The sequence below is a fragment of the Phyllostomus discolor genome, chromosome 11, assembly GCF_004126475.2.
Source record: "Phyllostomus discolor isolate MPI-MPIP mPhyDis1 chromosome 11, mPhyDis1.pri.v3, whole genome shotgun sequence".
Lineage (NCBI taxonomy): Eukaryota > Metazoa > Chordata > Mammalia > Chiroptera > Phyllostomidae > Phyllostomus > Phyllostomus discolor.
The window spans coordinates 54,072,770-54,098,214 of NC_040913.2; the positions used below are offsets into that span (position 1 = coordinate 54,072,770).

Here is a 25,445-nt window from a genome sequence, read left to right on the forward strand (position 1 = left end):
TATGGACCGTCTGTGCTTCCTGGATTTGTGTGACCTTTTCTCTCATCAATTAGGGAAATTTTCTTTTTTAAATAAGATATTTTTATTTATTCATTTTTAGAGGCAGGGGAAGAGAAAGGAGAAAGAGAGGTAGAGAAACATCAGTGTGTGGTTGCCTCTCACTTGCCCCATCCTGGGGACCTGGCCTACAACCCAGGCATGTGCCCTGACTGGGAATCAAACTGGTGACCATTTGGTTTGCAGCCTGTGCTCAGTCCACTGAGCCATACCAGCCAGGGTGGGAAGTTTTTCATCATTACTTTTTCAAACAGGTTTTCTATCCCTTGCTCTCTTCTTTTCCTTCTGGTATCTCTACTGTATGAATATTACTACGTTTCATGTTGTCCTGCAGTTCCCTTTACACCTCTTTGTTCTTTCTGAGTCTTTTTTCTTTTTCTTGCTCTTTCTGGAATTTTTTTCCACTTTGCCCTCCAGCTCACTGATTCAATTCTTTGCTTCATCAAGCCTGCTTTTGATTCTTCCTACTGTGTTCTTCAATTCAGAAATTGTATTCTTCATGTCCTCTTGGCTCTTGTTGATAGTTTCTGTGTCCTTTTCCATGCTGATATAGTTTTTGGTAAGTTCCTTGTAGCTTCCCTGAAAGTTTTGGTAATTCTTACTGAGCTTCCTTATAATCATTGTTTTGAACTCAATATCTAATAGTTTAGTTGCCTCTATTTTATTTAGCACTCTTTCCTTTAGATTGGGTGTTGTTTCTTTGTCTCCCATTATTTGTGAGACTTTTCTTGTTTGCTTATGCTTCTTAAATTGATCTGTTTTGACTCCCTGACTTTGTGGTGTGAACTTCTATGGTAGGAGAACTCTGAGGTTCAGTTGTACTGTCTCCTTGATCTTGATACTCTTTGTTTTGGGGTTGTTTTTTTTTAAGATTTTGTTTATTTTTAGAGAGAGGGGAAGGCAGGGAGAAAGAGAGAGTGAGAAATACCATTGTGTGTTCTCTTGCGTACCCCCCACCAGGGACCCAGCCTGCAACCCAGGCATGTGCCCCAACTGGGAATGGAACCAGTGACCTCTTGCTTTGTAGTACAGTGCTCAGTCCACTGAGCCATGCCAGCCAAGGCTGAACTTGATGCTTTTTGGATGCCCATTATGCCATTTATGTTGGCTCTCTGAATGTAATTGGGTTTTTATTGTTATTGGGTCTTTCTTTGATGGGTCCTTCCCTCCAGCTGGTTGACTGAGGGTCACTCTACCCACCACATCTTGTATGCTGTTGTGCAGGTGCTGCCAGAACAAAACCACAAAGCTCAGGAAACAACCTCACATCTTCAAAAATAACTCCCACCAGCAATCCCACTATCAACAGCAAATGAACCAGTATTAATAAGGGTATAAAGATGTTAATACTGTTATAAGAAAGGAGAGAAATAAATAAAATCTAGTGACTTAATATGAGTAAACTTGATGGACAGGAAATGAATGTTTAAAAGCTATGCAAGAAAGAAAATATTGCAAATCATGGAGAAGACCACAGTGAATTTCATCTCAGTAGCCTCTACTATTTACCACTGTTTTTTCTTTCTGGATCTGCCTCTGGTGATGTCAGATGTTGACCCCATCTGACCTTAGGCAGCATGCTCCAAGACTGCCAGGGATCTACTCTCTGTGGCTGTTAATCTAGTCACTCTGCACTCAGCAGTCAGTGTTAAGCAGCACAGAGCCAGGGCAGAGTCCCTCCTGGGATGGGGCTATTGTGTCTCCTCAAGCTGCTGCTGCTCAAAGGGGAGTGGTCTGCCTGAGCAGGATGGCTGTTGCAGTATGGGTCAAACTGCTCAGCACCAGGATCCCAGCAACTACTCTCTCAGCTCTCTCCCCAAAGCTTCCATCCCCAGTCTCACCTCAGGCATCTCTAGCTCACTCTGTCCCCACCTTTTCTGGAGCCCAGGGTAAGTGGTTAACAAATGAAAATTTGTGCATTGGCCCTTTAAACAGCCCTTTGCATTTCCAGCCATCTGTCTCTGGCAGAGAGCAACCCTGCCAAGTTTCACTGCTGGTTGTCATCTGTACTTTTTGGGCTCTGGTGCTCTAGGCTAGGGATACCAGCTTAGGGTTTAGACCCCACATTTCTCAGGGGGGATCCAACCAGTTGCTCAATTATCCGTCTGCCACTTCCACCTGTGGGCACCCAGCCAGCCTTCTTGAGTCTCCATCTTGCTGCTTACCAGACAGGTTGTGCTTAAGCTGGGTCTTCTGTCTGTCCAAGATTATTAGGCTTCTTTCTTGCTATTGTTCAGTTATTTGTTCTGGGTGGTTTCTCCACAATTTAGTTGTAATTACAGATTAGTCCTGGGAGGAGTTAGTGTGGCTTCCCTTCATTCCTCTGCCATCTTCCAAAAAATCTTTTTTAACTCATCTTAAGCCCCTGTTTTGCATATTGTTTGAATATATTCACATGTTGACTGACGTGAAATATGATAAAAATAAGTTGGATCACAGGTCGCAAACACAAGGCCCACAGGCTGAAGCCGGCCCTGTGCCTTGTTTTATCCAGCCAAGCACCTTGTTTCTACATGGCGGCAGTGCCTAGCTCTTGCTTAACTGTTAAGGAGCAGTTATATTTATACAGTCCTAAAATTACATTTGACCCTTTGAAGGCAACTGCAAGGCTGATGTGGCCCCTGGTGAAAATGAGTTTAACACCCCTGATTTAGATCTTGTCACCTACTGCAGTTGTATTCCTGCACAGTAGCCAGTACTGAACACAACTCAAGTGGAAACAGATTTTGAAATGGGGACATGGGGGATGAAGACACACCAGTAGTGCATGGAGGGAGGGGGCTTGGGGAAGCTATGAAAGACTTCTGCCACCTTCCCCGTGACAGTCCCCTCCCAGAACTCAAGAGTCTACAGTACAACCTGCAGCCTGACTGTCTCTACACCTTTCTTCTCAATATTCTAGTTTTGCCACCTCTGGTCTCTCAGTTTCATCATGTATGGTTGTTAGCCTTCCTGAGTGGGCTTAGGGGCCATCCTCTTGGTGTTCCTCCTTGGAACTTCTGGGCATGTCATGTTTCTTTGTGCTGCCTCCCTACAGTTCTCAGTTCAGTGTAGGTCAGGGCCACTGCGTACACTTGTGTGGGGTGTGCCCTGAGTGGGGCGCCAACCAAGGGACGTGAGAGGAAGTGAGTTTGAGCTCATCTCCACTCACCAAAGCAAGCAACACACTACCTGCTAGAAGGCATAAGGGGACACCATTTTCTAATTTGTACAAATATACTTGCCACATGTACTAGTACAGGTCACCTGATCAGTGGATGCTTACTAAGTAAGTGTTCATTGAATGGATGGATGGATGGATGGATGAAAGAAAGAACATGTAATAACAAAGTGGGGGAAGTGAGGGTAAATAAGAGGCTTCTATAGGCCTCATTTACCTTTACCTAGAGATGCCTAGGTAAAGGTAAATGAGGCCCTAAACTGGGATGTAAACTATAGAGAAGGAGATAAATGTAAGAGAACAAGTGACAGGCCATGGATTGGATTAAAGTTTCCATGATGGCAAAGGAGAGACGAAATAAAAATGACCTCCTACCTGTAATTACCACCACAACTTGACTCTTGCACAAGAAGAATAAGGACAGTGTGGTTGCAGATCAGTCCTATGTACCTGCTCCTGGAGAGCTGGCTTTGGTAAGGTCACAAGGTGGCAGGAATTGTATGACTCTCATGTATGGAACCCTGTGCTGAACAGTGTCAGGGAGATATATGACTGCCCCTCCCTCAGAGAGTTTATGATCTCTGAAGGTGCTGAAGACAATATTCTTAATGCAGAGCTATGCTGACTAGCATCATACATAGGTGACAGGAGTCAGATAATCATGGCAGCTCTATGTGCATGCTGCTTAAGCACTGTGCTAAACTCTCACCTGTATGAGGTAGCTGTTATGTTGCTTCTGAACTGAAGAGGAAGTTGACAGAGTGGTATTGTGGCTTGCTTCTTATTTCATCTTCTGAGTGCCATTCACGGTGTTGAGTTCAACTTTTTAAAGTTACCATTTTGCAGGTAAAAAATGATTAGGCATCAGGAATTTCATATGATTCATCCCAGCATTTTCCACTATATTTTGCTGCCACTTGAATCTTTTTTTTTTTGCTGGGTCCTCATGTCATATACGGGGCAAGGGAGCACTGTGGGGTCTCTCTCTTTTTTAAAAAGACATATTTTATTGATTATGTTATTGCAGTTGTCTCAATTTCCCCCCTTGCCCCCTCCACCTGGTACCCCTATTCCCTCCAGCAATCTACACCCCCCCCCCCTGGCTTTAGTTCATGTCCACGAATCATGCATATCAGTTTTTTGGCTTCTCCATTTTGTATACTGTTCTTGACATCCCCTCGTCTATTTTGTACCTACCAATTATGCTTCTTAATCCCTGCACTCTTGCCCCTATTCTTTCTCTTTCCCCTCCCAACTGATAACACTCCAAGTGATCTCCATACCTATGATTCTGTTACTGTCCTGTTTATTTGCTTAGCTTGTTGTTCAGATTCAATTGTTGATAATTGGGAATTTATTGTCATTTTAATGTTCATAGTTATGATCTTCTTTTCTTATATAATTTCCTTTAACATTTCATATAATAAGGGCTTGGTGATGATGAACTCCTTTAATTTTATCTTGTCTGGGAAGCATTTTATCTGCCCTTCAATTCTAAATGATAGTTTTGCTAGATAGAGTAATCTAAGTTGTAGGCCCTTGCTTTTCATGACTTTGAATACTTCTTGCCAGTCCCTTCTAGCCTGCAAAGTTTCTTTTGAAAAATCAGCTGACAGCCTTATGGGAACTCCTTTGTAGGTAACTGTCTCCTTTTCTCTTTCAGCTTTTAAGATTCTCTTTTTATTTTTAACCTTTGGCATTTTAATTATGGTGTGTCTTGGTGTGGTCCTCTTTGGGTCCAATTTGTTTGGGACTCTGTGCTTCCTGAACTTGTATGTTTTCAACAAATTAGGGAAGTTTTGTTTCATTATTTTTTTTCAAATAAGCTTTCAATTTCTTGCTGTTTTTCTTCTGGCATACCTGTGATTTGGATGTTCATACATTTGAAGATGTCCTAGAGGGTCCTTACCCTATGCTCATTTTTTAAAGTTATTTTTTCTTCTTTCTGTTTTTGTTGAATGATTTTATCTTCCTTATGTTCCAAATTGTTGATTTGATTCTTGGCTTTATCCCCTCCACTGTTTGTTCCCTGTAGATTTTTTTCTGTATTTCACTTAATGTAACCTTCATTTTTCTGCCTGGGTTGTCGTCGTTGTCGTCGTTCACAACCCTTTTTTTTTTTTTTTTTGCTGTTACAGTATCCATTGAGTTTCTGGAGCATCTTGATAACCAGTGTTTTGAACTCTGCATCTGATAGGTTGCTTATATCCATTTAGTTTTTTTCTGGAGTTTTGTTCTGCTCTTTCATTTGGGTCATATTTCTTTGTCTCCTCATTTTGGCAGCCTCCCTGTCTTTGTTTCTGTGTATTAGGTACACTTGCTTTGACTCCCTGTCTTAGCATGGCCTATTGTAGAAGAATACACCTGTAAGTTGTATGGTGCACAGCTTTAGGTAATTGCCAGGGCTGGGCAACATGTCACCACTCTGTGGCTCTATGTGGGGGAGGGCTCAAAGAGGGGACTATGCCACTGTCTGGCCTCAGGAGTTTTGTCTGGGAGGAAGCCATCTCCTGGCACTTGCCCTGATGCCAGTCACTTCATTTTCTCCCTCTATGCCACTGGTGCCCTTCCAGCTATTGCCCTGGTGCTGAATTCCAGAGGGAGTGGGTCTGCATAAGTCTTAAGTCCATTGTGAGCCCTTTAAGAGGAGTCTCCTATGAGTCCTGCAATTTCTTCCCTGCCCCAACCTCCAGTTTTTTACAGCCAGAAATTATGGGGACTTAACTTCCTAGGGCTGAAACCCAGGGCTGGGTAGTCTGGTCTGAGTCTGGGATCCCTTACTCCTGAAGTATCTCTCTTGATTTTTATCCACTAAACATAGATGTAGGACTGACTGCTCTCTGTCTCTGTGCCACTTCATGCTTCTCTGTGTCTCTCCATCTCTCCCTGCCTCTCCATGCATCTGTGTCTTGGTGCCTCCTACCCATTAGGATGAATGTGGCTTCTTAAAATACTTGTTTGTTGGACTTCCATACAGCTGAATTTTCTGACATTTCTGGGTGTAATTTTTTTTTGTAGTCTAGTTGTCATTTTTTTCTGTAGTTGTGTGAGGAGGCAAGGTGTGTTTACCTATGGCTCCATCTTGACAGAAAGTCTGGGGTCTCTTTCATAGGGGTACTAATCCCATTTATGAGGGCTTCATTCTCATGACTTAATCACCTTCCAAAGTCCCCTGCTCTTAATACCATACCATTGGGGAATAGGTTCCAACATATAAACTGTAGGGGGACACAAACTTTCAGTCTGTAGTAACTCCTAAAAGGAATTAGGTCAAATTACTTAAACTTACTCTGTCAAAAGGTAGGAACCTTTTAAAATCTTACTTTTTAAAGTCTTTTAATTGGTATCATCATTTGGCTCTCCAGAAAGCTTGTAGCCACCTTGATTAATTCTAGCCTTTTTAAAAAATATTTTATTTATTTATTTTTAGAGAGAAGGGAAGGAGAAAGAGAGGGAGAGAAACATCAGTGTGTCGTTGCCTCTCATGAGCCCCCCACTGGAGACCTTGCCTGCAACCCAGATATATGCCCTGACTGGGGGTAGAACCGGCAACCTTTGGTTTGCAGGCCCACACTCACTCAATCAATCCACTGAGCTACACCAGGCAGGGCTAACTTTATTCTTGATAGCAGAACCAACCCTTTGCTGGTTCTATTTTGCTTATGAGTGACAAATGAGTTTAAAGATAAAAGGTCAGAAAAGACTCAGGGGTCAGGTGAATCTTGAACTGAACTTGAAGGACCCATAAGGTTCAAATAAACTGAGATGAAAAACTGCCATCAGAAGCACAGCAGAAACAAAGACACAGTTTTATTGAATGAATACAGTATATTGTGGAGACAATCATAATCTCATTTTCTTTGGGTGGATAGTTGCTTCATATGAATAGTGGGATATAAATTGACAAATGGAATATCAGCTGACACTGAACTTGATCAGGTAGGTAATGGGGAGTTGTTGACAGTTTGGACCAGAGGAAGATATGAGCAAAACATTATTTTGATGATTATAGAAGACTTTGGGAAACCAGACACATTTTTAACAATGACAGAATAGTTTTTAAATGATCATCTGTTTTAAAAATTATACATTATGTCAATGTCCTAGGAATGATTTGCTTGCTCTAGTGCTTAGCATATGACAATGGTCTTACTTGTCATGCCACAAATGGCCCATCTGCCACATCTGGGCAGCCCAGGCTCTGAGATTTGGTATGCTTGGAGATAATAGTAGCTGGACCCAAAATGGTGGTAAGAAGCTATGTCACATGGAGGAAATATCAGTGTTCATGAAGTGAAGGTCAGTTACCAGTGGGACAGAGATGTCCAGACATCCAGGCTGTTAGAGACATCTGGGAAGGAAAGGTGAGATGAGAGCTGCAGGAAGGACTGTCTTCCCCCTACAGCCGTTCTGATTCTTGTTTTAGTTGTTACACATGTGTTTACAACAAATCCTGATGAGAAGTCTCTTTGCCCCAAGCATTTCCTGCAAAATAAAAAATTCATCTCTTTTAATAGCATTTTTGCTATTTTTGAGGAAATGTATATTGAACATTTTGATTTCCAGTGTGGAAGATAAGTGAAATGTGATTGCTGCTGTTTACATCATTATATTTTTTCCATTTTTAAAGATAAACCAGAAATTCTCAATCAGTATAAAATGGTGACAGATACTTCAGGCATTCTTCAATTAGCAGACCATAATATATTTTATATTAAATAAAATGCCTTCGAAGACATGTACACCTATTTTTTTCTCTCTTTTTCTTTTTATTAATGGCATTTTAAAAAATTGTTGTTTAAGTACAGTTGTCTCCATTTTCCCCATTTCCCACCCTCTCCTCCCACCCCACCCATCCCTACTTCCCACCCTTGATCCTACCCCCCTTTTGCTTTGTCCACGTGTCTTTTATACACTGACATGTACACTCCTAAAATCTGTCTATATCTTACCATACCTCACATAGCACAGTGCTTATTTGTGAAAAATTAAGACTCAGACTCAAAATTCAGTATGAAGATTGGCTGCAGGGAAGAATGAGGGAGCCCCCACAGGAGATAGTGATTTTTCTTGAGATACATTGTCAGAAGGTCATTAACCATGGCAAAATATGATAACCATTTGAAATAATTGATGGCATTAACTTAGGATAACTACCAAAAAGAGCTTTTGTGAAGAGTATAGCTGACATATTTTTGAAAAGGATGATCTTATTTAGCCAGGGTAGAGTAAACAGAGCATTACCAATTTGCTAGGGCTTTAACCTTTCCTCAACTGGAGCTTTGTGACATTTATCTTTGTCTATTATGGGAAAGACAGGCATGGATGTGTGACTGGGCTTAGAAGAATCCATTGCTTAGTTTAATGTTCTTCTATCTCCATCTTGAAATTTCAAATAAACTTTGAACAAGGGGCCCCGCATTTTGATTTTACAGTGGGTGCTGCAAATTATGTAACTGGTCCTGATTTTCAGATAACCAAACCAGAACCAGCAAAGGACTGGTTCTGCTATCAAGGCTAAAGTTAGCCCTAGCTGGTGTAGCTCAGTGGATTAAGCATGGGCCTGCCTGTTCAATTCTCTGTCAGGGCACGTGCCTGGGTTGCGGGCCAGGTCCCCAGATAAAAGCTGGTTTCACCTTCGTTTACCGTATATTATGGGCTAAAACTTGATTTCCTCAGGATCAAGCTGTGGACTAAGTGAGGGGTGAGGGCTACTGTGAGCCAGTGGAGCTTCTAGCCAACTTCTCTTATTTCCTTAGGAGGCCAGACTGAGTACAGTAGGAAAAGGAGAAGCGCACAGAATTTAGAAGCAGGCCAGAGTTACTGACAGCTCAAGTTTCTCCATTAACAACACCAGCAGCTGCTAACTCCTCTTGCTATGCCCACCACCACATAAGGAGCTAGAATCTTCTAAGCTCTGGCTAAATGCTTCAGATGCATTATTTCCTTTTTCTTAATCCTTTCAACATCCTGCAAAATGAGTATTATTTTTATAATGAAGAATCTGAAGTTTCCAGTAATTAAGTTGCCCACAATTACAGAGCTAGTAGTGGTCTTTTCTCGTTAACTGTCCTCTCTACTCAAGAAGTGACCAACTATGACCAACTATCTTTGTTATTTAAACTGAACTTGAGCCCTTGTTGGTGCAGCTCAGTAGATTGAGTGCTGGCCTGTGAACCAAAGCATCACCGGTTTGATTCCCAATTAGGGCACAAGCCTGGGTTGCAGGCTAGGCTCCCAGTAGAGGGTGTGTGGTAGGCAACCACACATTGATGTTTCTCTTCTTCTCTCTAAAAATAAATAAAATCTTTAAAAAAAAGACAAAACTGAACTTGAATCATTTAATAATCTACTGGAAGAGACTCATGCTCACATAGTTTTTTTGTTTTCTATCTTTTTACTTTCATATAATTGTGGATAGTGTTGTTATTTAGGAACTTTTTGATATAAATGTCTCCTTTTTCTCCATGGATGATATCTGGACAATATGCTAATACTGAAAGTTTTTGTTTTTCTGGAAGAAATAGGTATACCCTCCTTCTTTTCTCAGAAAACTGTGTCACTAAACAGTGTTATATATTTTTAAACCTCAGTCAAAATGACATTTTGTTTTCTTGGTTATTTCTGTTGTTATTGTTTTCCTGGCTGTTATGTGTGATTGCGTTCTGCCATAATTTTAAAAGGGTATCTGTGTTTTCTATTTTAATTTTGCATCAAAATCAGGTTTTCCAAGAATCTGTAAATGAATTCTGTTCTGGACTAATCCCAATTATGTCTCCTGCAGGAAAGCATCTCTGGCAGCTGATGTGCCCAGGCTTGGATATAGTTCCTCACCCAATCACAAGTACATTCCTCGGAGGGCAGTGCTCTATGTACCTGGAAATGAAGAAAAGAAAATAAAGAAGATTCCGTCCCTGAATGTAGATTGTGCAGTGCTCGACTGTGAGGATGGTGTAGCTATGAACAAAAAGGTAATGAGATAATTTTTTCTTAGGGTAGGAAAAAGAAAGGTATTGAAATTTGGTGCTCTCCTGGTAGCATTTGCTAACTATTCGGAAAGATTTTACTGTTTTTCCCTTTTGCTGATTACTAATCTATCCTTTTAAAAAATATTTATTTATTTTTAAAAATATATTTTATTGATTATGCTGTTACACTTGTCCCATTTTTTCTCCCCTTTATTCTCCTCTGCCCTGTAGCCATTCCCCCACCTTAGTTCATGTTTATGGCTCATACATTTAAGTTCTTTGACTTCTGCATTTCCCATACTACTCTTCACCTCCCCCTGTCTATTTTGTATACACCATTTATGCTTCTTATTCCCTGTGCCTTTTCCACCATTCTTCCTCCTCTACCTCCCCACTTGATAACCCTCCATGTGACGTTCATTTTTGTGATTCTCTTCCTGTTCTAGTTATATGCTTAGTTCATTTTTGTTTTTGTTTTAGGTTCAGTTGTTGATAATTGTGAGTTTGCTGTTCATATTTTCACCTTCTTCTTTTTCTTAGCTGAGGCCCTTTAACATTTCATATAATAAGGGCTTGGTGATGATGAACTCCTTGAACTTGCCCTTATCTGGGAAGCACTTTATCTGCCCTTCTATTTTAAATTAAAGCTTTGCTGGAGAGAGTCATCTTGGATGTAGATCCTTGCCTTTCATGACTTGGAATACTTGTTTCCAGCCTTTTCTTGCCTGTAAGGTTTCTTTTGAGAAGTCAGCTGATAGCCTTATGGGAACTCCTTTGTAGGTAACTGTCTCCTTTCTTCTTGCTGCTTTTAAGATTCTCTCCTTATCTTTGATCTTGGGTAATGTAATTATGATGTGCCTTGGTGTGTACTTCCTTGGGTCCAACTTCTTTGGCACTCTCTGAGCTTCCTCAACTTGCATGTCTAGTTCCTTGGACAGACTGGGAAAGTTTTCCTTCATTATTTGTTCAAATAAGTTTTCAATTTCTCGTTCTTCTTATCCTTCTGGTATCCCTATGATTCAAGTGTTGTAATGTTTAAAGTTGTCCCAGAGGTTCCAAAGCCTCTCTTCATTTTTTTCTTTTTGCATTTTTAATCATTTTTTAAATTAATATTCAAATGCAGTTGTCTCCATTTTCCCGCCACCACTCTCTCCCACTCCACCAACCCCCGCCTCCTGCCCTCAATCCTATCCCCCTTTGGCTTTGTCCATGGGGCCTTCATACACATTCTTTGACAACCCTTTCCCTTCTTTCCCCCATTATTTTCCTCTCCTCTCCCCTCTGGTTACAGATAGTCTTCTCATTTTTTTGAATTCTTATTTCTTCATTCTCTTCTGGTTGAATGTTTATTTCTTCCTTCTGCTCCAAACCATTGATTTGAGTCCCATTTTGCTTCCCTTTTCTGTTGGTTCCCAATACATTTTCCTTCATTTCACTTTTCATAGCCTTCACTTTTTCCTTTGTTTTATGACCATACTTAACCAATTCTGTGAACATCCTGATTACCAGTGTTTTGAACTCTGCATCTGGTAGGTTGGTCATCTTCTTCATCACTTAGTTGTATTTTTTCTGGAGCTTTGATCTGTTCTTTCATATGGGCCATATTTTTTGTCTTGGCATGTCTGTTATGTAATAAGGGGTGGAGCCTTAGGTGTTCACCAGGATGGGGCAACTGACATTGCTGTGTTATGGTGCTATATGTGGGGCAGGGTCTGAGAGAGAACAATGCTGCTTGCTCAGCTCTCCTCCAGGTTTCAGTCACTTCCTCCACTGCCTGCAAGCAAATTTGGCCCTTCTGATGCTGATTCCTGGGTGGGTGGGTGGGTTTATGTATGTTCTAGGACCCTGTGGTTCTTTCCAACAAACTGTCCTGTGAGGCTGGGTGTTTCTCCTGCTGCCTCAACCCCCACAGGTTTTTTCAGACAGAGTTTTTGAGGCTTTATTTCTCCCCACTGGAACCCTGGATTGTGTGGTCTGTCTTGCTCCCCATTTGTCCTTCCCAGTTTATCCACATTTGAATGTGGGGATGCCCACTCCACCAGCAGCCACCTTGCCTGCCCCAGTCCTCCAGCCTCTGCCTTGCCTCTGGTCCTTTCCACCCTGGCCTCCCATCTCTGCCCCTCCTACTGGTCTGGATGAATGTTTCTTCTTTAAGTCCTTTGTTGTCAAACTTCCATATAGTTTGATTTTCTGTCAGTTCTGGTTATTTTTTGTTTTTAAATTTGTTGTTGTCCTTCTTTTGGTGTGAGGAAGCAAAGTATATCTACCTACATTTCCATCTTGGCCAGAAGTTCTCTGTTTATTTATTTTTTTGGAGAGGGGAAGGGAGGAAAAAAGAGAGGGAGAAAAACATCAATGTGTGAGAGACATCAATCAGTTGCCTCTCTTGCACCTCCAACTGGGAACCTGGCCCAAAACCTAGGCATGTGCCCTGACTGGGAATCAAACCAGTGACCCTTTGGTTCACAGGCTGGCACTCAGCCCACTGAGCCACACCAGCCAGGTGATTACTAATCTATTCTTGACTCAGCCCTTGTATGGTTTCTCAGTATGTATGTCTTTTGTTCAAGAGAAAGGAAGAATCCAACAAAATGTATTTAAAATCATGACCTCCAGCACTTGAGACTATGTGTGTGTACAAATAAATAGTCACAATCCATTTTGCCCATGATATTTGCTAGTTTGGATAAATGACTTAATCCTAGAAATGTAGTTTAAATTTTTCAGGCCAGTAAGAAACAATTAGGAATTTATTTCTTCTTTTTTACCACCAAGTATATTAAGTAGTAGCCTTAACTCTACTGAGACAAGTGCCAAGAAAATGAAAGATAATTTTCTGTGGATAAGTTATCATTTTTTACCAGTTAGGTAAAGGGAAACTGAGCACAGACCCTTAAGGATACAGCCTTTGGCTGATTTTCTTATGGCCTAACCAATAAAATGAATCTTAGAAAATATCCAGTTTTAAACAAGTACACAAGATTCTTAGCATAGTGGGTACTTTTGATTCATTGTGGTTTGCTTAACTTTATTTTCCAGGTTTTTATAATGAACACAAATTCTTTTCAATAATGAGGTGAAATATGTAAATCATTATAAGAATAACTAATGTATGCATGGGACCTTTTTATTTAAAAAATGCTTTCACTTGACCTTTATCTGTGCAGTCCCCAGACAGTGAGGTTGGGCTGGAAACAGATTATGGGGCTGGGGAACAGAGGGACCATCTTAATTTATGCTTATTTTATAGTTTCTTGTCCTAGGTGAATGCTGTGAGCATATGATACAACCTTTTTTATTATTTTTTTTCCTTGGAGATTCTAGCAAACAAATACTTGCTTTAACTTTTTAAGTTAATTTCTAGCATCTTCCTAATCATCAAACAAAGGATTTCTAAGTATTTGGAAAAATATTAGAATAAACATGTGGAATCCAAAGTGTTTATTCAAGGTCTTTGGCATGTTTTAAGGAAAATACAATTAATCTCTCTCCCAGAGATTAAGATAAATCAGCTTTTTCTTGAAGGCTATAATGTGATTCTAGTATGCTTGCTTCTAAAGCTCATACTGTGCACTCTAAGAGTAGGTGCTAAATTGTAATTCCAGTTTTCTATGACCCAAGGCAATTCTATTTACTTCTTTGCCTCAATTTCTTTTCTGTAGTGTGGGATGGCAAAAATCTTCTTTTGTCAGGGACAAAGATTATTAGGAGGAAAAAATTTGATTAAATGCCTGTGAGTATCTTGATTTCCTATAGGAAATAGAGCAGATAAATCCTGTAATAATCATGTTTAGAGGGGAATTTATTTTAGCGTGTAACACAGTGAGCCATTAGGTGTCCTGATAAACTTCTAATTATATTTCTTTACAAATCTTGAGGCTCTCTTAACATACGCACCTGAGTATGTTTCCTGCCATTCTAATGAGTTAGAATATGGTCTATTATTGCTTTATATTTCCTTCCTATTCATCTGTGGTCATCAGCTCCTTCTTGTACTCAGAGCCACTACTTAAGAAGAACCTAAGGAGGGGAAGGGGAGAGAAGAGTTTATGATGGGCAATGTGCCCACCATCTTGGCATCTATGTCTTCATTAGGACACTATGGCTCTACAACCTAATACACTTAAACTTTGCATTAATTGCTAGACACAGTTTTATGCATGCTGAGCATTTTTTAATTTTTAATTTATTTATTTTTAGAGAGAGGGGAAGAGAGGGAGAAAGAATAGGAGAGAAACATGGATCAGCTGCCTCCCACATGTCCCCACCTGGGGATCTGGCCTACATCCAGTAATACGCCCTATAACAGGGAATCAAACCGGCAGCCTTTTGGTTGGAAGGATGGTGTTCAATCCACTCAGCCACACCAGCAAGAGCATGAGCTTTTAGTAAACTAAATTTCCCTTTCTTATCCACGTAAAGTTCTGGCAAGCCAGGCTAGTACTTGTAAAAAATATTGTTTTTCTTAAAATCCTTATCCAGTATTTAATTTTATCTCATATATCTCATTTAATAGCCCTGCCCTGTCAAATTTTTGGATTTTGATTTCATTATCTAGCATTTATATTATCTGAGCATTTGACAAGCATACCATATGAAAATTTAACAAGTTTCTGATGGAAACATTAAAGAAATTGGAGTCAGGTACTGCACAAGTATGTCACTAGAAACTTCTGTTCCAATTTATTCAACATGCATGTATGTAGTGCTGACTAAATTCCAGGCACTGTTCTAAGTGCATTAGTTTGCATAACAATCCAGTGAGGTGCAATTATACTCCTTCTACTGATAAGGCAACTAAGGCATGGAGAGGTCACGTGAATGAATCAGTACTGTGAATATAGTTATTCAGTCACACAGCTCTCCTAAAATTTAATCTTTTCACAAGGATATTATAAGAGATTTTTTCTAGTGTCATTTCAAAATGAGTAGACCTTCCTTATCTACCTATCTAGGAATACATTCTCCTCTACCTTGCCAGAAAAGTGATGAGACTTGGATTGATGAGACTTGATCTTGAAAAACCTGTCAGTATCTAGTTGTTACTGCCCTCTTTTTGAAATGTGGAGACACAAAAATGGTAATAAGATACAATTTACTGAGAGTTTCCTATGTAAGCGGTGCTATATTAAATGCTTTATGTATCTTACTTCATTGAATCTTTACAGCCAAGTTTTGAAATATGCCCAAGGTCACAGTGCTATTAAACAGCAGAACCAATGTTTGTATCTTTTGCCAGTAATCAGCCTTAGCCTCATCTGTCAGCATAATCCATAATTAACCCTGACTTCTCTTTCTCTTTTGTTACCATTGTGTACCCCATGGTTTTTCAAAGATTGACAGGAGTTCTGTGTTCATATCTGCAAATTATTTCAGTATTCTGATTGTAATCTGTTTAGAACTAGGGACTTCAATTCATTTGCAGTGTTCAGATAAGTCTGACACTGTTCACATACCTCATATTCTTTTTTTGACATTTCATTTATTTTTATTCATACTCCTTTTTCTTTCTTGAAGTCACCTCTTAATAATGGTTCTTTTTAAGGAATTTATTTACTTTAGAGAAAAGGGAAGAAAGAGAGAGAAAAAACATTGATGTGACAGAGAATCACCAATCAGTTGTCTCCTGTACTGAACCTACAACTCAGGCATGTGCCCTGACCAGGAATTGAACCAGCAACCCTTTGGTTTAGGGGGTGATGCTCAACCAGCTGAGCCACACCAGTTAGGGCTAAACACTCAATATTTAAATAAGCACCGAGTACCTATACAAACAGGGATCATGGCAGCAGGAGGGGAACAAAGATTGCATGGTCTCTAAACTTGGACAAGTCAAAGGCTGCTGGGGAGACCGGGGGAAAAAAGTAAATAACTATAATCTAACAAGATAGGTCTTTAAGAATGCATACTTTTTATTATCATTTGGTTTTAAGTATTTTTTAATTTCCATTTTATCTCTTGATTGAGCCATGAAATACATAAGAGTACTTCCCAAATTCTCTGTGATGAAGAACTAGTTTGGTTATTTTTATTGGTTGTTACTTGGTTTTATTTTTTAAATATTTCCAATCTATTATGGATTTATACTTTGGCAAAATCCAAAAAGGAAAGAATTGCTAGAAAATTTAATGCTGCTTGGGTGTCACAGTAATGTCAAGTGCTATAAAAGTTTCTAAACTTATACTCCCCATTTCTTACTTACCTTAGTGGTGTGGGCATTGTCAGAGTGTGTGGACCAAGAGTAGTCCAAAGACCACAGTTTGAGCAACAGAGACTTACAATTTTAAAATTTCCAAGTGTATAGAAGATATTCTAATTTACATATTTGTTACTGACTTCTTGCCTAATTGATGGTGGTTACAGAATGTGATCTGAATGATGCTGATTTTTGCAGATTTGTTGAGTTCTACTTTATGGCCTAATACATAAACCATTTTTGTAAGTGTTTCATGCATGCTTTAGAACAGTGTTGAGCGCGGGCTAGGAACTAAAGTGTCCCAGGTTCAATTCCCAGCCAGGGTACATTCCTGGGTTGCAGGGCATAACCCCCAGCAACCGCACATTGATCTCTCTCTCTCTCTCTCTCTCTCTCTCTCTCTCTCTCTCCCCCTTCCTTCCCTCCCTAAAAATGGATGAATAAAATCTTAAAAAAAAAAAAGAACAATGTGTATATTTTGTTTACTAGATGCAGCGTCCTATATTTTTTTCAGTATACCAAGTTAATTATGTTGTTAGTTATGTTAATCATGTTGTTAAAATAATCAAATCTTTATTGATTTTCATTTGCTTGATATATCAGTTACTGAAGCTAGTTTAAATTTACTCTCCAGTGGAAAGTTTGCCAGTTTGTAGCTCTATCAATTTTTGCTGCTTATAGTTTGAGCCTATATTGTTAGGTATATACAAATGTAAAACTATTATAGCCTCCTAGTATATTTAATCATTTATTATTATGCACTGATGCTCCTTATCCCCTAAAAAGCTTTTTGCTTTAAAGTTTGTGGTCTGATTTGAATACATCAGCTTTCTTTTGGTTGATTAGTATTTGTATAGTATATTGTTTTCAGCCTTTTGCTTTCAACTTTTATATATCTTTATATTTTAAATACGTCTCTTATTCCTTAAACTTTTATATCCATGTGGACAACCTCTGTTTTCTAAATCAAACGTTAATCTACTTTTTTTTGAAAGATTTTATCTACTTATTTTCAGAAGAGAGGGAGAGAAGCATCGATGTGCAAGAAGAGCATTGATCAGTTGCCTCTTGCACGTCCCCAACCAGAACCTGGACTGCAACCCAGGCATGTGCATTGAGAATTGAATCAGCAACCTTTCCCAACCCACTGAGCCCTGCTGGGCAGAGCAGTCCACTTACTTTTAATGTACTACTGATCAATTTAGATTTAAATATACCATTATATCTTGTCCTGTTTTTCTCACCTATTCTGTTTCTTTCTCTCATATATATTTTTTTGCCTTTTAAAGATATTTGACTTTTTTGGTTTATTTTAATCAGTCCATTTTTCACTCTTCAAAGTTAGAAGTTGTGACTGTATTTCTAACTGATGTTGGTTACTCTTGAAATTTTACCAGGTATACTTAATAACGCCTAAAATTAACTGGTATCTTCATCCTGGACAATATAAGAATTTTAGAAAACATGAAATTCAAACATATTCCTTGAAGTTTGTTATTTTGCCCAATATTTTTTGTATTATTCAACTGCAATTATTTTTAATGTATATTTTATTGATTATGTTATTACAGTTGTCCCAGTTTTTTCTCCCCTTTATCCCCCTTCACCCCACACCCCACCAACCTCCAGCAATCCTGCCCTCACTTAGTTCATGTCCATGTGTTGTACATATAAGTTCTTTGGCTTCTCCAATTCCTATACTATTCTTAACCTCCCCCCATCTATTTTGTGCCTATCAATTATGCTTCTTATTCCCTGTACCTTTAACCCCATTCTCCCTTCTCCCCTTCCCACTGATAACCCTCCATGTGATCTCCATTTCTGTGATTCTCTTCCTGTTCTAGTTGTTTGCATAGTTCATTTTTGCTTTTGCTTTAGGTTCAGTTGTTGATAGTTGTGAGTTTGTTGTCATTTTACTGTTCATAGTTTTTCATCTTCTTTTTCTTAGATAAGTTCCTTTAACATTTCATATAATAAGGACTTGGTGATGATGAACCCTTGAACTTGACCTTATCTGGGAAGCACTTTATCTGTCCTTCCATTCTAAATGAAAGCTTTGCTGTATAGAGTAATCTTGGATGTTGATCCTTGCCTTTCATGACTTGGAATACTTGTTTCCAACCCCTTCTTGCCTGTAAGATTTCTTTTGAGAAATCAGCTGATAGTCCTATGAATACTCCTATGTATGTAACTGTCTCCTTTCTTCTTGCTGCTTTTAAGATTCTCTCCTTATCTTTAATTGTGAGTAAATTATGATGTGTCTTGGTGTGTTGGATCCAACTGCTTTGGGACTCTGAGCATCAGGGCTTGCATGTCTAGTTCCTTGGCCAGATTAGGGACTAGACATGCAAACCCTTCTCCTTCATTATTTGTTCGAATAAATTTTCAGTTTCTTGCTCTTCCTCTTCTCTTTCTGACACTCCTATGATTCAGATGTTGGAATGTTTAAAGTTGTCCTGGAGGTTCTTCAGCCTCTCCTCATTTTTTTGAATTGTTTCTTTATTCTGTTCCAGTTGGATGTTTATTTCTTCCTTTCGTTCCAAATCATTGATTTGAGCCCTGGTTTCCTTCTCATCACTGTTGGTTCACTGTATATTTTCCTTTATTTTACTTTGTACAACCTTCATAGCTTCCTTCATTTTGGGACCGAACTCAATCATTTCTGTGAGCATGCTGATCACTAGTGTTTTTGAACTTTGCAAAACTATCATTTTGCATCTGATAGGTTTTCTATTTCCTCATCACTTAGTTCTTTTTCTCAAATTTTGATCTGTTCTTTCACTTAGGTTGTATTTCTTTGTCTTGGCACACCTGTTATGTTGTAAGGGGTAGGGCCTTAGGCATTTGCCAGGCCAGAGCACGTTGTGGTGCTGTTATGTAGGGGTTGGTCAGAGAGGGAACAATTCCACTTGCTTGCTTGGCTCTTGCCCATCTTTCCATCATTTCCCACAAGCAAATTGGGCCCTTCTGGTGCTGATTCCTGGGGGGGTTGGGCTTCTGTATATCCTAGGATCCTGTGGGCCCCTCCAATGGACTTTCCTGTGATCCTAGGAGTTTCTCCTGTGCTGAACCCCCACAAGTTTTTTCAGCCAGAGCCTTTGAGGCTTTATTTCCTTACTCTGGAACCCTGGGTTGCATAGTTTGTCTCCCTCTCCAGTTGTTCCTCCTGGCTTATCTGCACGCAAACGTGGGAAATCACACCTGGTTTGCCACCTTGCTGTGCATCCTCTCTGCCCCCACTTCTTATCTAGGTGAATGTTTTTTTCTTTAACTCTTTGGTTGTCTGATTTCCATGCCGTTTGATATTCTGGCAGTTTTAGTTATATTTTGTTTTTAAAATGGTTGTTATCCTTCTTTTTGTTGTGCAAGGAAGTGAAGCATTTCTACCTATACCTCCATGTTAGCCAGATCTTACCCGGTATCTCTTTAAACCTATGAATTTTACATTATTATTATCATTATTTAATATATTTAGTAATTATTTACCTTAATCTACATATTTTACTACTTTCTCTGCCCGTTATTTCTTCTTGTATCTTAGACCTACTTTCTCAGTTCACCTTCCTCTCTCCTGATGTTCATCCTTCAGAATTTCCCTGTAGTGAAGGTTTGTTGATGGTAAGCTCTCACAGTTGTGGTTTATTTGAAAATATCTTTATTGTTAGTCTGGATAGACAGATCTAGATTGACAATTATTTTCTCTCAGAAATTTGAAGATATTATTTCATTGTCTTCTGGTTACTATTACTACTATTGAGAAGTTCATTTTCATCTAAAAACTGTTGCTTTTCTTTTCTTGTTTGACTGGTTTTTAAGATCTTTGTCTTTGGTGTACAGAAGGTTTACTAAAATGGTGACTAGAGTTTACTTCTTTCTTCTTCCCTCCTATCTCCCTTTCTTCCTACACATGGTATAGTTTACTTTTTTCTATATTTTCAGATTCATGTCTTTTATCAGTTCTATAAAATATCACCCCTAGTACTTTAAATGTCACTTATATTTGATCCTTTCTATATTCTCCTTCAGAGATGACAAATAGACATATTTAGAAGCTTTTTATTCTATGCTCTTTGTCTTTTAATAACTTTTCATTCTGTCTCCTTTTCTCACTGTGCTATATTCTGATTAATTCTTCATATCTAATTAACACTTTTCTAATTTTCTTTTCATTTGTGTCCAATCTGTTTAACCCATCCTCTGAATTTTTAATTTTAGCCATTATATTTTCCATATATGGAAGTTCTATTTGATTCTTTTTAAATTTTTTTTTAATATTTTATTTATTTATTTTTAGAGAGGGAAGGGAGGGAGAGAGAGAGAGAGATCAATGTGCGGTTGCTGGAGGTTATGGCCTGCAACCCAGGAATGTACCCTGGCTGGGAATCGAACCTGGGACACTTTGGTTCCCAGCCCGCGCTCCATCCACTGAGCTACGCCTATTTGATTCTTTTTAAAAAATTGATTTTAACCCTGGCTGGTGTAGGTCAGTGGATTGAGCTCTGCACTATGAACCAAAGGGTCACAGGGTTCAATTCCCAGTCAGGGCATAGGCCTGGGCTGCAGGCAAGGTCCCCAGTTAGGGGACATGCAAGAGGCAACCACACATAGATGTTTCTCTCCCTCTCTTTCTCTTTCCCTTCCCCTCTCTCTAAAAACAGATAAATAAAACCTTTTTTTTTAAAGTAAGAAGAATTGATTTTAGAGAGAGAGGAAATAAGAGAGAGATGGAGGAAGAGAGAAACATCAATTTGTTCTTCCACTTACTTATACATTTTTTTCTAATCCTCACCCAAGGACATGCTTATTGATTTTAGAGAGAGGGGAAAGGGGTAGCAAAGAGAGGCGGGGAGAAATATTGATGTGAGAGAGAAGCATCAATTGGTTGCCTTCCACACATGTCCTGACCAGGGACTAAACTCGCAACCTACTTATTTATGCATTTATTGGTTAATTTGTGTATGTGCCCTCACAAGGGATCAAACCCACAACCTTGGCATATTGGAAGGATACTCTAATCAACTGAGCTATCTGGCCAGGGTCTATTTGATTCTTTTTTATATATGCTGAATGTGAAAATTCCATGATATTTGCATCTAATTTGCTTTTGTTGTTTGCTGACTTATACTTATGCTATGAAATCATATTGATTGTAATTAATTCTTGGTAAGTATAAGAGCCTGAGTGGGAAGGTTTTCCTCCAAAGAGAATTTGTGTTTGCTTCTGCTTGGAGGCAAGGGCAGTGCTAATCTAAAGTCACAGTTTATTTTTTCCATCTTTGCAGCTGTCTTGGGCTTAGAATCTTATACCATGTCTGACAGAGGCTTTTGGTTCCTAGCTTTCTTATTATTCTGACCTTACAAAGTCAGAATTCAACTCTTTTTTTTGTTGTTGCTATTTTACATTGGCCTCTGGAAAACTATCTTACATTCTTAAGATCCCAGTAATGCATTAAAAAGTACTTTTGTTGAAATGTATCCATTTTATAGTAAGATGGCCCTTCAGAGAATATGCTGTGCCAATTTGCCAAAAGTAAAGTGCACATTATTTTAAAAAATTATTATGAACCTGAACAAAATTAGTCTGAAGTTTATTCTCACACACAGAGTCAAATAGTTATTAAATGGAGCAGCCCCCTAACTTTTATTCCATTTCCCCTCTCCAAAGACAGTCCCTTTTACCCCTTCTAGCTTATTCTTGTGGAATTCACCTGCATACCTCTAAATAATATACTTCTTGAATTTGTCCCCCAATTTTAGGCATGATATTGACACCCTGCTATAGGATTTACTTCTGTCTCCACTATCACCCTATCTCCATGATCTGTGAGCCATCTCTCAGTTGTCTCAGTACAATTATATGTAACTTTGATGAGATTAGTATTCAGTGTAAAAGCTATTTCGAGTTGAACTATGTTGTAATAAACTGATTACCTTTCCTTTTCTGCTGATGTTACAGAACAGACCAGGGGGGGTGAATGATATATTACTACCAAAAGGACCCCCCTTTTTTCTCTGGGGATCCCCCCTGTATTAGGTTCACTTTGCCTGCAGAGAAAAGACATCTCTCAATGCCAGAGATTGGTGAAAAGGAAAGGAATTATTTATTTAAGAGTTGTACAGGTTTAGAGTTACGGCTTAATGTCTTCATTAAATACTAAAGTTCTTTAGAATACCCACAAATGCACACAGTCCTTCCTCATCCCTTTTGCCCAGTCCAGGGTATGTATCTCAGGAAAAGAAGTAGAAGTTTGTGATTCAGGCTTCTAGCACCATCAGCTGTGTTGCCACCACAATCTCCAGTTAATCCAAAGCCATGAGGCACCTTCCCACGGCCCACCAGCAAGAGTCCTTTCCCCCTTTTCTTCCAGGCAAAGTCTCTCCTGCTGCCTAAGCCACGTGGCAAAAGGGTACACCTCAGAACTGCATGGTCCTAATTCTCACCCAAACCACATGGTCTCCACCCTCTGCCAAAGCCGTGTGATCCTGACCTTTGCCCAAACCTTGTGGTGATTCCTGTCATAGCTGCCACATCTGGGTTTAAATCCCCATACCAGTCTTGCTCTGCAGCCCCATTTTCAACTCCCCCCCACAATCAGTTATACCTGCCAGCATTCCTATATTCTTCTCGCTTTACTGGGCAGCCACAGTAAATCTGGTCAGGTGTGGCCCTGTGGCATGGAGCCAATCATCTCCAAGCTCTCATGAAGGTTCTGTGATCAGGGGGAGTCACATCCTGGGTTGAAGTCACTCCCATCCCCCTGGCTCAAAGCAGGGCCACAGCTATTTAACATATCTATACAACCAGTTAAAGGCTATAGATATGCTGAATGACCATGCCAGAGATTAGCTGCAAAGCTGTTGCTATGCAAAACAGCTCTCAATGGCCCTGCTCCTTGTGTCCCATCCCCCAGCTCAGACTAGTGGGGGTGAAGACATCATATATATATTTTTTTCTCTAATATTTCCTGAACACCCTGAGTTCTAGACCCCATTACAAATCTATATTTGGGGCCCACCCTTGGCTGCACCCTGTTACACCAACATATTGTATTTCCTGAAGTTCATAATTATCTTCTCTCTCTCTCATTTTTGGTTTGGTTTGGTTTGGTTTGGTTTTTTGCTGGCCTAGTTTCCTATTCAGTTATTACTAAGTTAACACTACTTCTTCACTAATTGTCTAAATATCTTCATTATATATTCAAAAGCATCCAGTATTTTATCAGTTTTATTTTCTTGGAGAAATCTCTCCTTGAATCTTCTGATCCCCTCAAGACTTGAGTGCATTTCCCTCACCTCTCTCTTGTGTTAGATTTCCTGTGGCTTTGTTTATCTGGGTATGTTTCCTTGTTTGGGTGATCACACCCTTTAGTAGTTCCTATTGAGAAGGCTCCCCTCTGAAGCATAGAAACAACTTAAATAAACATAAACTCATTTTTTTTCTAATTTGATTTGTAAGGAGTGGGGATAGGTTAGGAGTTTATGGTCATTAGGGGGTCTTATACTGACCATCAGAAAAATCAAAGGAGGAACTCTGAACTGTGATTTAAGAACCTAAAGTAATAAAATCTGGAATGTCACTTATAGGAAACTTAGTTTGATACTAGCAACCTGGTTCAGTGAAAAGGATAGGGCATTTGACAACAGATGATCCATTTAAACTTCCCTATTGTAACACTCTTTAGTGGAGAGGGGAACTTGAGCCTGATAATCTTAAGAGCCTTTCCTTATCTGTCTGGTAAGATTGGTGATAATGAAAGGACCAGCTGTGAAACTCAGAGGGGTTGGGGGAGGAAGATAACAGAGAAAGACGAAAGGCCAAGTCAAGGAACAAGTATAAAGGACCTGTGGACATGGACAACAGGGTGGAATTTGACTGGGGGGAGGGGGTGGCATGAGCAGGGCAGTGGAGAGCAATATGAGAAAAACTGGGGCAACTATAATAGAACAACAGTTTTTTTAAAAAGTACTTTGTAAACTCAAATACTAAATAAATATTATTTTTTTTAAAGCAGTAGTGTCAGTTTTAAAGGAATAAAGCTTAGAAAATTTAGGACAATGGATAGTTAGTACATTCCTTAAGATGTCGTTTTCACATAGAAGAACATATTTGGTGGTCAAGAACACAGACTTTGGAGCCAAACTTCTGTGTCTGTATTCTGATTAATGTCTCATCCTAACAGTGTGACACTGGGCAAATTACTCCACCTCTCTGTGCTTCAGTTTCCTCTTCTGTAAAATAAATGTAATCATGATAAAAATAGTATTGGCTCCACAGAATTACATTAAATGGGCTGATATTTTTTTAAGTACTTAGGACAGTGCCTGACACATAGTAAGTGTTATATGGGTGTTTGATAAATACCTAAATAGCAATTGTTTTAACTATACTCCTGGGCATGTGTTGGATTTATCAATTCAGGATTCTGATGATTGTTTAGAAAGCCAAGGTTTGCTGGTAATGATTCATACTTTGGATTTCTGCTTATCAAAGGGTAAAATATTGGCACAGGTAGGTTTTTGCTCTCAGTGTCATGGAGTTTTCCAAGTTTGCTATTGCTTTAACCTTCTCCCTGAACTATTATAGACAAAGAAAACACTGTAGAGATAAGAAAATACCACTTTTCCTTTCAAGCTCCCTCATAGATTTCTTAACACTACAGGGCTAGAAAGAGCTATCTTAGAAAAATCTTATTATTTTTTTTTCAGGAAATCAGAGAGAAAATTATTTTTCTTAAGCAGTTAAGTAATAGATTTTTACTTTGCATTGCTGTTCCAAGTACTTGAACAATTCTTGGCAGAAAGGGAGTAAAAAATGGCTAGAGAAAGATGGCCAGATCTGCCTCTGAGGGCCTGGGCTCCATGAGAATGGTTCAGAGCAAGAGAGAGCTGGGCTGAGATCTGGGTCCTGAGCAAGACTTCCTCACAATGACTTTCTCCATTATGAGAAACAGAGGGAGGATGCCTGCCACAGGGGCTGGTACGGGCTGTCTGAGGACAGTTGACCTCAGCAGAGGGTCCCAGAAAGCCCCTGGCCTACAGGAATTAGAGCAGTAGCTCCCTACCCC

General features: G+C 39.4%; 1 protein-coding gene across 5 annotated transcripts in view; it reads left to right on the forward strand.

Annotated features, from left to right (window-relative positions):
• CLYBL (citramalyl-CoA lyase) overlaps nt 1–25,445 on the forward strand; it is a 338,666-nt gene that overhangs the window by 170,231 nt on the left and 142,990 nt on the right. For 4 of the 5 annotated variants that reach the window (XM_028526441.2, XM_036011412.1, XM_036011411.1 and 1 more), the window contains exon 2: nt 10,002–10,188. In XM_028526441.2, coding sequence (XP_028382242.1) covers nt 10,002–10,188 — 187 coding nt within the window. Of the gene's footprint in view, nt 1–10,001; nt 10,189–25,445 lie in introns of those variants that run through there. The other variant, XM_036011414.1, reaches the window with a different exon arrangement.